The sequence below is a fragment of the Hyperolius riggenbachi genome, chromosome 1, assembly GCF_040937935.1.
Source record: "Hyperolius riggenbachi isolate aHypRig1 chromosome 1, aHypRig1.pri, whole genome shotgun sequence".
Taxonomy (NCBI): domain Eukaryota; kingdom Metazoa; phylum Chordata; class Amphibia; order Anura; family Hyperoliidae; genus Hyperolius; species Hyperolius riggenbachi.
The window spans coordinates 178,265,893-178,282,018 of record NC_090646.1 but is presented as its reverse complement, the minus strand read 5'-3'; the positions used below and the strand labels follow the sequence as shown (position 1 = coordinate 178,282,018).

The 16,126-nt window shown below is 44.1% G+C and overlaps 1 protein-coding gene across 1 annotated transcript in view; it reads right to left on the bottom strand.

The window, feature by feature from the left end:
* MAP9 (microtubule associated protein 9) overlaps positions 1-16,126 on the bottom strand; it is a 101,095-nt gene that overhangs the window by 58,635 nt on the left and 26,334 nt on the right. The window contains exon 5 of the mRNA XM_068278885.1: positions 14,134-14,327. Coding sequence (XP_068134986.1) covers positions 14,134-14,327 — 194 coding nt within the window. The remainder of the gene's footprint in view (positions 1-14,133; positions 14,328-16,126) is intronic.

Genomic DNA, 16,126 nt, shown 5'->3' with positions numbered 1-16,126 from the left:
ACTAGGGCACGCTCAGTAGGCAGTAGCAGTGTTAGAGAGTATTGCCCAAGGTCTCCTTACTGAATAGGTGCTGGCTTACTGAACAAGAGTCAAGATTCAAACCCTGGTCTCCTGTGTCAGAGGCAGAGCCCTTAACCAGAACACTATTCAGCCAGTGCATTTGCATTTTTGCTGAGATGTAACTGCACTGCTGCACACATTGTTTTTAGTAATACATGTATGCAGACTAACACAAATGACTAGTAAAGTCATTTGCATTGAACAGCAAAAGCAGCAATTTTTACAGAAAATTTTTCCATGCTTTTCCATGACATTTTATTGTAAATGAGGCTCAATACACTAAAAACATTTACAATCTGCTACTTCTAGTCACTCAATCGGTAACAGTGGAATTAAAGAGAAACTCCAGTGAAAATAATGTAATAAAAAAGTGCTTCATTTTTGCGAAAATTATGTATAAATGATTTAGTCAGTGTTTTCCCATTGTAAAATCTTTCCTTTCCCTAATTTACATTCTGACATTTATCACATGGTGACATTTTTACTGCTGGCAGGTGATGTCAGTGGAAGGAGATGCTGCTTGCTTATTTATTTATTTTTTGCAGTTGGAATCTGGCTGTAAATAGCTATTTCCCACAATTCAACAAGGCCCCCACAGTGTGATGTCAGAACCAAAGGCTCCCACAGTGTGATGTCAGAACCATGGTCCTGACATCACACTGTGGGAGGGGTTTCACCACAATATCAACCATACAGAGCCCCCTGATGATCAGTTTGTGAAAAGGAAAAGATTTCTTGTGGGAAAGGGGATATATCAGCTACTGATTGGGATGAAGTTCAATTCTTGGTTACAGTTTCTCTTTAAAGGGAACCTGAACTGAGTAAAATTATTTAAAGAGGAACTGTAAGAAGGAATAACGATTCCTTAAAAAGCAGTATATGACAGTGATTTAAGTATATAGATAAGAAGGAGTGACTAATAAAGCAGGCCATACACTGGCTCGATTCACGGCCGTTTCGACAGCAGATCCGATCCTGGGATCGGATCTGCTGCCAATCGCTTGCGCTAAACGCACCCGCCGAACCGATTCCCTCCCGAAATCGGATCGGTCCGTCGATCGCGCCGTGCGGGAAATTACCCTCGATCGCCCGCCGGTAGGAGCGCGTCGCTTGCGGCGTACGATTCGGGCCCGATCCGAGCATGTATACATTACCTGAAGCTGGCTCCGGGGTCCTCTTCTCCTCGCTGCACCGCATTTCCGCATGTCCCAGTGTACGCTTATACTTCCTGTGTCACTCCGGTGACCAGGAAGTTGAAATAGAGGGCGCTCTATTTGAACTTCCTGGTCACGGAGTAACACAGGAAGCGCCGGGATGGAGCAAGAACAGCGGTGCGGTGCAGTGCAGAGAAGACGCCCGGGAGCCAGCCTCAGGTAATGTATACGGGGGGGGGGGGACAGGCGGCAGGAGCAGCTGAACAGATTGTGATCGGTTTCAGGCTGAAATCGATTCACAATCTGTTTGCAGTAAAGGCAGCCATACGATCCCTATCTGATCAGATTCGATCAGATAGGGATCTGTCAGCTGGTCGATCTAATGGCACATCGACCAGTGTATGGCCACCTTTAATCTTGTAACCCTGTCAGCAAGGTGCTGTAAAATGCCATAGGCAGCATGGGAGGATCCCTGTTTACTCCTGGCAGGATTAGCAAGTTTTTTTCTTCTTCACTCTAGCAGTTGAAACCACGCCCACAATGAAGGTTGTTAGACCCTCCTCTCCCAACCTTTTTTTTTCTAACTGACATAATTTGCAGAAGCCCAGGAAGTGTAATATGCACATGTGTAAAGAGAAGCAGACAGGGAATGAGCTGGAGATGCTGATTAGTGTATTGTAATGTAGCTGAATAGCAGAGGCTTTTCAAAGCACTGGCATTACAGCCTAAGGGCCTTTATCCACTAGCTGCATTTTTGCCAGAAACGCAAAACACATGCGCTTGCTGATTCTGAAGTACAGCCTGATTAAAATAAGAATCTTGGGTGGCCTTTTCCACTGCTGCGTTCCAATTTTTTTTTAAAACGCGAACGTATGTCTGTGCAATTATGATGCTTTTTGCATTTCAATGTAAAGTATAGGAACGCATGAAAAACCCATAGAAATACGTTTTGCGTTTTGTATTGATTTAACCACTAGTATCTATTTTCAAGACAACACTTGCCAATCAGAAAAACAGAAAACGCAAACACATTAAAACGCACAAAAAAAAAACGCACATCAAAATTGGGAAAACCGCAAATGCATTTGTAGTTGCGTTTTGCAGTGGAAAAGGGCCCTGAAGCACAGAGCTGCCTACAAAGGCACTGTACATTTTCTGGCAGTCCAGGAAAAAAAAAGTTTCTTTTCCATGTCTTGAGAACTGAAAACTAAAGGTAGCCATACATCAGACGATGATGGGCAGATTCAACCAAGAGACAAATCTCTCTCTAATCGAATCTGATTAGAGAGAGATATGTCAGCTGCCCATACACCACAGGCCAATTCCCGATCAATTTCAGCATAAAATCTCTTGGAAATCGGCCGGGCCCGCCGCCTTGCCGCTGTTCCTCTAAGTATAAATGTATGTACAGTACATGTATGTGTATTTATACATTACCTGTCCTGTATCTGTCTTCCACCGCTCCTCCCTATAAATGCCGGCCAGCGTGACGTCGCACACGCGTGCCAGCGTGATATGCGCCGGCAGCAAGTATGGGGTGTGTAGCAGCGGATGCAGAAGAGGGCGGTCACTGCGACACAGGACAGGTAATGTGTAAATACACACACACATTTATCCTACCTAATAAAAGCTAACTGTCGCTGCGTCCAGCAGCTTTGTCCATGTCCCAGGATTTTTGTTACTGCGCATGTGCGCAGTAACGGACAGCTGGGACCAGGGAGCTGGACGGGCGAGCGAGGTGGGCGGGTGTGGGCGAGCGAGGTGGGCGGGTGCGGGCGAGCGAGGTGGGCGGGGAGCGGGCGGCGCACATGCGCACTGGCGGCAGCCGGAACAAGACCTAGAGCCTGTTTTTGCTTGCCTTTACCGCCATGCACCCGACCAACCACGATATCCCGACAATTTGCAGCATTTCCGATTGACTAATGTGACCAATTTCACCCTTAAATTGGTTGCATTGTTGATCGCCATGCACTTGGCAGCGCAATTTTCATCCGATTTGATTATAATAATTGAAGTCAGATGGTCGATCGGCCGCCTGATGTATAGTCTGCCCCCTACACAATTGTGCTAATGACTGCATCTGCTCGTCCACTGTTAAAGCTAATGTGACCAAATATTTAAAAAAAAAAAAAACAAAGGCAGATACTCACCTAAGGGCGGGAAGGCTCGGTCCTAATGAGCCTTCCCTCTCCTTTCCTGGTGCCCTCCGTGCTGCGCTGTCTCCCCCGTTCGCATCTGCAACCGCGGGGACTTCGGAAGTCTTCGGGAGCCGAGTCCTCCCGAAGACAGGCGGCGCACACGTGCACAGTGTAGAGCGGCCCGTCTTCGGGAGCACTCGCGCTCCAGAATCATTTCTGAAGCCTCCCTTCGGCCGGGAGAAAGCGGTATTTGACCAAAATGGTTGAATACCGCTACGGGGGAGCCAGAACAACAGCGGGCACCGGGAAAGGAGAGGGAATGCTCTATGGGACCTAGAGCCTTCCTCTCCTTAGGGGAGTATCTGACTTTTTTTTTTTTTAAAAAACAGATTCCCATTAGCTTTAAGAAATACAAAGATTTGTAGACAGTCCCTATTCAGTATTCAGCAGGGTCTTGAGTACAGCACCCTGCCTCCAGCCTTTTCACCCCCCCCCCCCACCTCCTTTGTACTGTAGTGATGCTGGAGCAGTCTGCAGAGCCAGCCATCAGAGTAGGACTGATTGGGCCCATTCACACACAAAATGCTAGAAATTAGCACCAGCGTTTTGCGGCTGTGATTTTTTTTTTTCTTTTGCAGCAAACGCATATTTTTGACTACCTTATTACGATTTTTGAGCGATTGTGATCACACAAGCACTTTAATCCACAGAAAACGCCCGTGAATCCCCCTCATTGTGTATTTCATCTTCTGCAGCACTGTACAAAGTACATATTCATGTCGCTGACTGTCCTCAGAGGAGCTCACAATCTAATCCTACCATAGTCATAGTCTAATGTCCTACCATATTATTATTATGTATTTATATAGCACTGACATCTTCTGCAGCACTGTACAGAGTACATAGTCATGTCACTGCCTACCCTCAGAGGAGCTCACAATCTAATCCCACCATAGTCATAGTCTAATGTCCTACTATATTATTATGTATTTATACAGGAATGACATCTTCTGCAGCACTGTACAGAGTACATAGTCATGTCACTGACTTTCCTCACAGGCGCTCACAATCTAATACTGTGTCATAGTATTTTTTGGGGGGAGAGAGAGGGGATAAATATCTTAAAGGGAACCTAAAGCGAGTAAAATTATTTAAAATAAACACATGACGTAGCTGCAAATGAATATTACATACTAACCTCACTGTCAGTTCCTCTCAGAAGCTCACCATTTTCTTCTTAAGCTGGCCACTAACGGTCCAATTTCTAGCGAAAAATCGTTCGAGCGATCAGAAATTCTGATCGGACAAAAAATCGTTCACTACACCATCAACTAACCAATCATTGCTTCCTATCTATCACGACCACCAAGAAAATCCAAATTTTCGTTCGACGAAAATTCATTCGGGCGACTTTTTTTTTCACTCGTTCATAATCGATTGTGTCCACCAATGGAGATTATTTACAACCAATCCGATCAGAATTTCTGATCGTTCGAACGATTTTTCGCTAGAAATTGGACCGTTAGTGGCCAGCTTTACAGTGATCCCTTTCTGTTCTGACAATATTTTGTCAGAACTGAAATATAACAGTTGCTGTCAGTTATATATCAGCAGTTGTCAGTTACAACTGGATGTGCAAGGTAATGTCCATGTTTCCCTGTGGCTCAAGTGGTGTGATATTACAGTTTAACAGTGTGCTGACCAGGAAGCTGTTAGGGGGTAATGACCATTCCGGCTTGAAGGAGGAAGTGCACATAGTGAGTCTTGCAACGCGTCCAATAGGACACGTGCAAGATGTTTGGAAGACCACGGACTTATGGGTTAGTAACCCCCTCTATCCCAGCCGCACACCTGAAGCAATTAAGCCTCATTTTAATCACTAATTTGAGTAGTTCACTACTAGCACACAGGCGCAGTGGACTAACCAAAAACCAAAACTGGGTCACTGTGGGGTACCAGCGGATCGGTATGTCACCGCGCAGGCACGGGGCGGCTGCAGGGTGCAGGTAGAAGCCCCAGTTAAGTTAAACTGGATTTTTTTATGGACTTTAGGTTTCCTTTAACCACACCTCCATTTAACAAGAGGCGTGCTCACCCCCCTTAAGGCTCATACACACAGACTATAGTCTTTGGAAAATGAAAGATCACAGACCAATCTTACCACCCTACATGTAGTATGAGAGCCATACCTTCACAGTCTTTTCTATGGAGCTGAACTCCCCATCAGAAAAAAATCTTTGCAAGATGCTGCACACACAGATGCTGTACAGACACAAAAGATCAGTATCTGCAAAATATCTGTTCCTGCCAAAGATCCGTTCCTGCAAATTGCATTCATAGTCTATGATATCTGCAAATCTCATACACACCTTGTTTAACTGACATTCATCTGCAGATCAGACAATCATCTGCAGATCTGAAAATCCATCCTGGTGGATCTGATCTGCAGATGAATGTCCGTTAAACAAGGTGTGTATGAGATTTGCAGATATCATAGACTATGAATGCATTTTGCAGGAACGGATCTTTTGCAGGAACAGATCTTTTGCAGATACTGATCTGTTGAATGTGTACAGCATCTTTGTTTGCAGCATCTTGCAAAGATTTCTGTCTGATGTGGAGTTCAGCTCCATAGAATAGACTGTGTAGGTATGGCTCTCATACTACATGGAAGGGGGTAAAATTGGGCTGTGATCTTTCATTTTCCAAAGACTATGGTCTGATGTGTGTATGAGCCTTTATACAGTTCCCTGGTGTCTAGTGCCCCCCATGGAAGTATGCACTAATTTTTAAAAAGATTTTTAAACTAACCTCTTCCTAAGGGAGGTTTGTTAATTGTGCGGGCTTTTGAAAGTGCAGAAAACACAATATCCCCCCCCCCCCCCAAACACACATGCCCGTCTATATGGTGGCCTCTATTTTCTCTCTCCCCTTGCCAGAGAACTGCAGCGATTTCCTATGTCCCTGGCAGCCATAATGGATGCTGGGAGGGTGCGATATGAGCCAGGAGCTGTAACCACATCAATGAACTACACCTTCCATTGCGGCTGCTGTGGGCACAGAATATCACTGTGGGAATTTCAACCTCTGGCACAGGAACACAGAAGATGGAAGCTTCCATATGGATGGGGAAGGGGGGCTACTAAGCAACTCCCATAGGTACGTAAATGCATGCTGCCCCACAAAAGCCCACACAATTTACAAACCTTACAAATTTACGGTTTGTTTAAGGTACTCAGAAAACCAGATATGACAATAATGGGTGTATTTATTTTTACCTGGGACTTTTTCCAGCACCATGAAGTGTGTGGGCTCTTTCGCCATCCTATCCAGCTGCTCGGTTCACTTGTTATCGCCCAGGTAATCTGGCCGGCTGCGTGTGCACCCTGTCTCTTGCTCCTGCAGCTGGGCACAGGAGTGTGGCAGGGGCGCATGACTGGGCTGCGCACGCACAAAAGTGCATGACTTGCCAGATTACCTGGGCTAACAAGTGAGCGGAGTGGCTGGAGAGGACAGCGAGGGAGCCCACACTGCTTATGGGTCTGGAGGAAGCTCCAGGTAAGTATAAATACACCCATTATTCCCATATTTTGTACACTTTAACGAACAAAACAAACATCTAACCAGTGTCAGTTGTTGATTTGTTAAAAAAGCAGAGCAAGCAGCCTTTGCACCCAGGTAGGAGCATGTACATCTATAGGGATGCTGGGGTTCCCTCATCAACACTACATGACAAACCTCCTCACTCAATTTACATTCCTTACTGAACCGTCAGCCTCCTGTATTCCTTGTAGAGATGGGAAGTTCGGATCTTTTCAATGATCCGGATGATTCGAATCGGATCATTGAAGAGATCCGGATCTTTGATCCGAATCTCGGATCATTTTACTACCGGAAGCATTCGGGGTGAAATGAACAGCAGGACAGGTCTGTGGACAGGAGAAGGGGAGGGAGTGGACACACAGAGAAGGGGAGAAGATGGACAGAGGGCAGGGAGTGGACAGAGAAGGGAGGAGGGACGAGCAGAGAGCAGAAATGTTTGCACGTAATACCCACATGCTGCAATCATATGCTTTACATATATTTCACCTATATGTTCATCTGTACACTTTGAAAGAAAAGGTCGCACAGTGAAAGAAAGCATTCCCAGAAGAGAAGTGCAGCTGTTTAGTGCCGAGTGCAGCAGGATCATATTGCCTTTCAATCACACTGTCTGCAAAGTTACTGAGCTGTGCTGAGCCAAAAGTTTCCAATGTGATCACTATGCACAACTACGGAACAGCCAGCCTATAATGGGCAGCACGTTATAGCCAGTATGTGTGCTCTACACATATCTGGCAGTGGCACCCATGTCCCCTCTCTCTCATCTACCTGTCTCCCTGCAAGGCTGCCTCCCATCCAACAGAGCGATCCCTGCTTCCAGGACCCCGCTGCCCGCTGAGAGGGGGCGTGTCGCTCCTGGCCCCGCCCCTTTTGCGATCCGAATCGTTCATTTTGATGATTCGGATGATCGACTCATAAAATAGATTCGGATCAAAGATCCGAATCGTTCATGATCCGGACAACACTAATTCCTTGCAGGCTCCGATGACAGAGGTCTCTCTGACTAATGCTGAATAGCTCAGCTCAGGAATGTGATCTTGTCAGGATGACAGGAGAGTTGTGAGGCTGAGCCATGTTTAGTAACTTCTGCAACCTACTACGAGTGTGCAGGACAGCAGCAGGAGAAAGCTGAACAAGATGCACAGCCTCAGACAGGCTCACAATAGACAATACTGGTGCAGGGCTCAGCAGAGCAGCTCTGCCACCAGGATGAAGCGTGGCTGTATGCACTATGTAATGTATGCAGCTTTTAAACCAGTGTTGCCGCCTGACTGCTGCAGCAATCTGAAGACTGCTAGTCAGGGGGGCAGAGTTTGTGGTCAGGATCTAGTTTGCCGACAGCCTGGAGACAAGGGTCAGGAGCAGCTGCGGGTTGCCTGATCAGACTGTGTGTGTCACTACAGAGCATCCAGCTTGTATGAGAAGCAGAGCTGAATACACTCTGCTCACTGGACGGAGATTTGGGGGCGTGGCTGGCTCGCTCTGCTGCCTGTCTCTTGTTGGAGACTTTTTTTTTTCCAAATAGGAGGAGAGAGCGTGACGTTTCTAAACGTCACTACCCAGAAGACAATGGGAGTAGGGTAATTAATATACATCCGCGGATGAAGTTAGTGTGGTGGGCGTGGCTTCCTGCTTAAAGCTATAAAAACCAAGTAAATTTATATTCTTTTATTAGGAGATACTTGTTTTTCATCTATAAAGTGGGCATGGTCTACACACTGGTGATGAGTAGATTAGGACGTTACGGTTCCTCTTTAAACTAAACACATGATGTACCTGCAAATGAATATTACATACTTACCTCGCGGTCAGTTCCTCTCAGAAGCTCACCATTCTCTTCTTACAGTGATCCCTTCCAGTTTTGACAATATTTTGTCAGAACTGAAATATACCAGTTGCTGTTAGATACAGTATATATCAGCTGCTATCAGTTACAACTGAATGTGCAACGTAATGTACATGTTTCACTATGGCTCAAGTGTGCGATATAACAGTTTAACAGTGTGCTGACCAGGAAGCTGTTATGCGGTAATGGCCATTTTCAAAATGGAGGACAGAGAATCCATTTATCACAGTGGACAAACAGGATGCAGGAGAAGAGATTGATGAGCAGACTACACGGGAGGTAAGTTTGACCTGTGCATGTTTATTTTGACTTTTTATTTTCAGTTCAGGTTCTCTTTTAGTCCTTAGTATGATTTGTGCTGAGAAAAGCTTAGTAATACCAATTTTTCAACAGCTGACAGATCCTTGTGACTCCTGAGATCCCTTATGCACATGTCCTCTCCCATCTGACAAGCTGTTATTTCACTGCAGTACCTGGCAGGTCATCAGCTGTGTGCACAGAAATAATGACATGAGAAGTCTTGCAAAACCAAGTGAAGAGGGGAATCCCTGTCCCCTTTCCCAACCTGCAAAATGTATACATGCTGAACAACCAGGCTCTACACCAGTTATGTACAAATGATGAGCAGAAACTGCAAATGTATTTGAGTGCCAGGTTAAAAAACCTGTACAACGAAAGCATGCATATTTATGTGCTATTAAAATGTGCATAGTATATTAGCATTGCAAATATACAATGATATATGTCATCTACTGCCTACTCTAAAGCAGTTGTTTTGCGGTTACCACTCCATCTGACAGTTATTCCTAATATAGCTACATCCAGATGGCAGTGTGATCCTGCTTCACCAGCACAAGTTTTCAGGGACAACATGTAAACTTCCTACAGTTTACAAATAAATGGTGAAATGTATGCATGTGTTACCATAAACAAAAACAAGAAAGACTCCTATCCACGTCACTTTCCGATATCACTGCTGCAGATGGATTATACTGAACCATCTTCAAAAATACGTGCATGCCCAGATGCTACTGGCAATGAGTCCAAGTGTAACTATACAATAGCTTTAGCACTACATAATGCCAGAGGTTTGTGACACAGGAGAGGGAGAATTCCCGTCAGTATCAAGTCACTTTATAGGTATAACATTTCTGCACTTTGTTTGTCTCTACCATGCTGGCTTAAAGAGGAACTCCAGTGAAAATAATGTAATAAAAAGTGCTTCATTTTTACAATAATTATGTATAAATGATTTAGTCAGTGTTTGCCCATTGTAAAATCTTTTAATTCAATGATTTACATTCGGACATTTATTACATGGTGACATTTTTACTGTTGGCAGGTGATGTAGCTGCTGAAATGTTTTTTGTTTTTGTTTTTTGGCAGTTGGAAACAGCTGTAAACAGCTGTAAACAGCTATTTCCCACAATGCAACAAGGTTCACAGACCGGAAACTGCCAGGAGTACCAAGGTCCTCAGAGTTTCTTGTGGGAGGGGTTTCACCACAATATCAGTCATTCAGCACCCCTGATGGTATGTTTGTGAAAAGGAATAGATTTCTCATGTAAAGGGGGGGGGGGGGGGGTATCAGCTACTGATTGGGATAAAGTTCAATTCTTGGTCGGAGTTTCTCTTTAAGGCAAAGCCCGGGCTTTCCTTTAAAAAAAACTTTTAGGCATGGATCACACTTGGAAAATGGCCTTGGTTTTCCGCAGACATTTTTTTTTGCATTTTGGCACACTTGGCTGATAGCAGCTGGCTTCCTCCAGCTCCATTCGCACGGATCACTCCCACGCCGCTGTCCTCAGCCTTTTGATCTTGGATAATGGGTCCTGTCATTTCGCCCAGTCGGCGCTTGCTCAGTGCGCTCCTCCGTCTCGCTCCCGTGGCTAGGAGCGTTCTGTATAAAACTTTTACATGTAGTTGTCTCTGGTACACTTTAAGAACTTTTTACACTACATTATTTTCACTGCAGTTCCTCTTTAAGTGAAGGGTGTTATTTACCTGTCCTAAATACTAGATACCAATGTATATACTTGGTGTGCTCAATTCACCTGTTATGAAACCATATACTTAATTATATTACACTAGAACATGAACGAATCTATTTTGTTTCGAAAACTTTGTAAATGTGTTTTGGGAAGTTCTTTGCATTCTGTTTATCTTCATTTGCATCATATTTGTATTTATTATATGCTGATAGCAACATACAGAGAGTGCATGTGCATCTGCGTCACTATAAGTAGTGCTGTGATAAGGATGACCTATCACGGTACAGTGAGATAATTACTTATTAGAGCCTCAATAGCCACTGATAGGCAGAAATTCTTCTCATTTATATGTAAAATGTAACACTATTATTAGCAAAGTACATCTTGTAAGATATGACTCACCACTTTCTGTCTCCAACCATGGACACGTATATTATCTTTCACCTCTTCAGAACAAGATAGTTCAACATAGTTTGCGATGAATAATTACAGGGTTTGATGCAACAAATGATGTAAAGTCATATCGTGAAACAAGGGCAAGCCAAGCAAAAGTACCTACATTTGTCAGAACGGCCAATGTCTTCACTATCATCTCTCTCTCTGCTGACAAATTGTGGAGGTAGAGCCATATGCAAAGTAATGAATACATCCGTTCTTTCAATTAGTTGCCATGACACACCATGCTCCTATTTCAATAACAACTTAGCTAAAATGATGGACTGTACAGCATAACCTGCAGTGCACTTGGTAAGTTGCTGCTCAAAAAAAGAATCTGTGGCTGAACTGCTGACATCAAACCAACAAAAGTTAATTCAGGTAATACCTTCAAAGCCTAACTATACATAGTTTTCAAAACTTGAAAGTGAACCTGTAGTCAGATTCTGAAAAAATTAGATACTTAATAGAGGAAAGCCTCTGGTTAATCCTGAGGCGTACCCCATTGTCCTCTACCTCACCATCCCCCATTCCCTCATCTTCCATCCAGTGCTGGGACCCTCAAAGCAAATCTGTCGAGGGATTGTTGGATTTGCTCCCGTGGCCCTCTGAGTAAGTTCTGGCTATGGCTGTGCAACCTCTTGTGCACAACATTTTCCTCCATGCACAAGCGGCTTGGTGCTACTCGCTTAACGGACTAGGTATGAAACAAGGCTCCCTGATCGGTGGAGCTAGTTACTCTGACAGGAAGTTGTGAATATGTAAATATTTTGTATGCCAAATAGCATTTTTGACTTGTAGCAAGGGAGTCCCAAGATTAAATCTGATCTAGTATACTATCTGCCTGGTTTCTATACAGAGTTTGGGTGAATTTCTTCTGGCTGCACTCATTTTGGCTTACAAGTGGAACAGAACCTTGCAGTGCACAGAAGGCAGTGATGGCTCCAACATGGAGCAGAACGTATTATAAGAAGCACGTTGCACAAATGTAATCCTCTTTCCTTGGTTTATACTATTTCTGTCCCTGCAGCAGCCACGACACTTTACTTTTTTATGCATGGTGATCACAACTGCAAGACGCCACTCATCAACACAAACCGCTGTAAAGAATCACAGGTTATCTCTACAACCACAATGACACCAATATGACAGCTGAGAGCGAAGGAGATAATGAATCAGCCGGGCTGTCACACAGCGATGTGCTCTGTTCAGCTGACAGAAGAAACAGAATTACCATAGCGCACTCTCTTTCTACTACATTGCTGAGATTTACTTGCCATGACTGACGGAAGATAAATGGAATGCCACAGATAGGCGCTCTGTTCTCTTGTTTCTTCAGCCATCTGAGCAGCAGCATATCACTCTACCAGTGCCATATATGACATCCTTGTATGATAATGTATAATAATGGTGGAAGGGTGTGAGGAGAAATCACTCCTGTAAAACCAGTGAAAACGATTAGAGCTAGGAGGGAAATGAGGCTTGGTGATTATAGCAGCATCGGGACAGCTCAGTCTCAGCAATGGTTCCAAAAGGATACAGGAAGGGCGAGGGGATGAGGGGGGCAAAAAGGATTCCTACAAATGGGCCTCTAGTACAATGGCTTCCATTCACTAAAAAAAATGGACTTTTTTTCAATATAAAATAATTGGATTTTTTTTTTCGAATTCACGTGGATTTTCGCACGTGTGGTAATGGTTTGGTAATTTACCGAAAAAATGGCTTCAATTCGCTAAGGCTCTATTCACACCTGCGTTCTGCAGGAGTGATTTTTCCACGATTTCACTTGGAAAAATCACTGAACAGTGCGGCTATTTTGTCGCGATCGCGTTTAGCGCTTCTATAGCACTGAAACGCGATCGCCGGGAAATCACCTGAAAATGGTGCAGGCAACGCGTTTGGCGTTTTTGACAGTTTTTGGGCGATTTGCGGCAATTAGCGCAAATCGCCCAAGTAAGAACGGGCCCATAGAGTTTCATTATGCTAGCGCTTTTAAAAAGCGCTTGAGCGTTTTGTCGAAATCGCGGAAGTCTAACCAGCTGTGGAGTAGGTGTTGGCAGCAAGCTGTGTTCTGCTACAGTGATGTTCTCCCACTTCTGGCCACAGTTGTGATGATTCTTCAGGTACAAGTGGTCTGCCTAAAACAAGAGCCCATCATCCCCCACGTCCCTTTAGATCTGCACGATTCCTCTAGTCCCTCTGATTCTCTGTCTCAGTCTATACATGAGCACGTCTATAGGGTTACAGGGAAACCTCTACGAATTGCCCTGCTCCTGCATCTCGTGTTGTATTTTCTGATGTCCCGCCCGGTAGTACATCGGTACCAATGCGGCGAGAAGTAGGACAGGGTGGCTCCTTTTATTGGCTATTTGACTTTCCATTTAAGCACATGACTTAGTTACTGACAGCTCCAGGCTAGAGTTAAAATACGGAACAACTCACTTGTTTTACCACATGCTTAATCATTGTGAATTTACATTTATTGCGGTATTTACCACAGTCTGTATTTTACCTCACTAGTCGGTCATTTCAGCTTGCCATGCTGTAACAGCCTTAGTGAATTGGCAGTTGACAAAATGTTTGGTAAAACCAGCTGTTTTCTGCATTACCAAATACTGTAATGCTTAGTGAATTAAAGCCAAAGAGATGGAGCTACTGTCATTATAGAGAGTTGCATACATGTAGTAGACAGGTCCACTTTTGCAGCAGGCATGAGGCAATTTTTAATCTAATCAAAAAGTGTTCTGGTCTAATTGAATACCTACCATGTTATTTGAAGCCAAAGGCCATTTGTTATGGCTTTTGGGCTTTCAAAGAGAATGCTGAAAACAGAAATGGTTTTAATGAAAGCAATGTGTTCTAATATTTTGAGCGGTTAGAAAGAGGCATATGAACACAACAATTACCTCAGGGCTACGTCTCCCAGAAAAGGATTGTGTTTCAGGAGCAGAAACTTTATCATTTAGTCTTGTTAGAGATGACGGAGCAGACAGCGATGTGGCTTTATTTGTGGAGTGGCTCTCTTCTGCCTCGTCTCTGTTCCTGTGCTGTGGGCCAGGCAAGACGCTCTCAATAACTGCAGAAATACCAGAACCTGAAGCTATACAAGAAAAGAAATACATACATTATTCATGGAGATTAAACCTAATTCAGCATTACCATCTCACGTTTATATTCATATTACAATGTGTGCTATTACATTTTTGTATGACCACGCCACTTGTGTTCAGCTCAAGAACAGTCAGTGCCGGCTTATCTGAAGTGTTTAGCACTGCTTTGCTGCCACCCAGTGGAAACATGTTATTACTTATAAAAAACACAGCTATATACTTTTGTGCTAATGTGGAATCCTTGCTATGACATATATCCAAAGGTACACCAATCATTTAGTAACTTGATATTACACATAATAATAATAATAATAATCTGTTTTAGTACAGCCTGCAGAGTGAAATCTTAACCATTTCCATACCAGCTGTCTCTAAGGGCCCGTTCTCACTACAAAGTAGCAAAACATTTTGCGTGGGTGATTTTACAGCGATTAGCAAGGTAAAATCACTGTACACACCTGCGATTCAGATCGCGATCAGCACTTGTTTAAGCACTGTACCACAATAGCTCCAGAAATGCTGCAGACAACACGTTTTGTAATTGTCGTTAATCGCGGAACGCCCGCAATCGGCGGCAATGGCAACAGTGATATCACTGCCATATAGTTATGATTGCGCTAGTGCTTTGACGATTAGCGAGAAATTGAATCACCGGTTAATCACCGTAGTGAAAACGGGCCCTTACCCCTTAAGGCCCAGAGACTCATCTTTTAGTTTTTGGGAGGTTTTTTTTGCTGGATTTCGTGCTGTGATCACTGTGATTGGCTCACAGTAATTACAGGGTCAGAGGCCAATGAAATCGGCTCCTGACCAGCGTATATAGCTCACCTGGACAGCTGGGGGAGCAGGCTGCAGAGAGACCAGAACGGCGAGGATGAGGCTGTGCAATTGCGGGCAATTGAACTCTACGCCCTGGTAGGTTAAGTGTCCACTCTCATACGAATTTCGCATGCGGTTGTATGCAAATTTTCATGCAAATTCGCATACGATTTCGCATGGATGACTATGTATGCGAATTTAACCATGGCAGTGCCGGTGTACTTTTCTATTCTTTTTATGCGAAATCGTATGCGAATTCACATGAAAATTCACATACCAAAACCGCATGTGAATTTCCTATTAAATACATTGTATGCGAATCGCATAGCGATGTGCGGTATGCGAATTCTGCGGGGTCTACCGTGCAGATTTTTTCTGCACAGAAAAACGCTCAGAAATCCTGACAATTGGAAACAACCGTCCCATCCACTTGTATTGTCTATGCGAATCTGCATGCAGGAAACACATGCAGATTCGCTGTAGTGGAAACGGGCCCTCAGATTAAAATGCATTATAAATGACTTTTCTCCTATGAGGCGCTACACCTGCTATTGCTGAAATTCTGTTTTGTCCCCACGTTTATTGCCTGATAAAGCGGGTTGGGCCTGCTAAATGCGTTGCACTTTTTTGGGGTACTATTTAATAAATGTGATTGCTACTATTCAGACAGTCTTTCGTGTCTGCTTTATGGAAGTAAGTCCACCACTTCCTCCCAGCAAATTTTTAAGTTTGTATCCGTTTTTATCATGCTGGCGCCTCTGTTCTCCTACTGCTATACCGTGTCCACCCCTGGTGGAGGGGTGATCTACCCCCTTTCGCATCTACAGAGAGCGACTTCTTATACCTGAGTGAGGACAGGTCTAATCTCCTCACCTGCCTATACAGTGGTTGCCTTTGTGGTAACCCAGGTTTGTGTGTATAATTTTCTCACAATAACTTTTACTTCATTTATGCTTAACATACTACACTA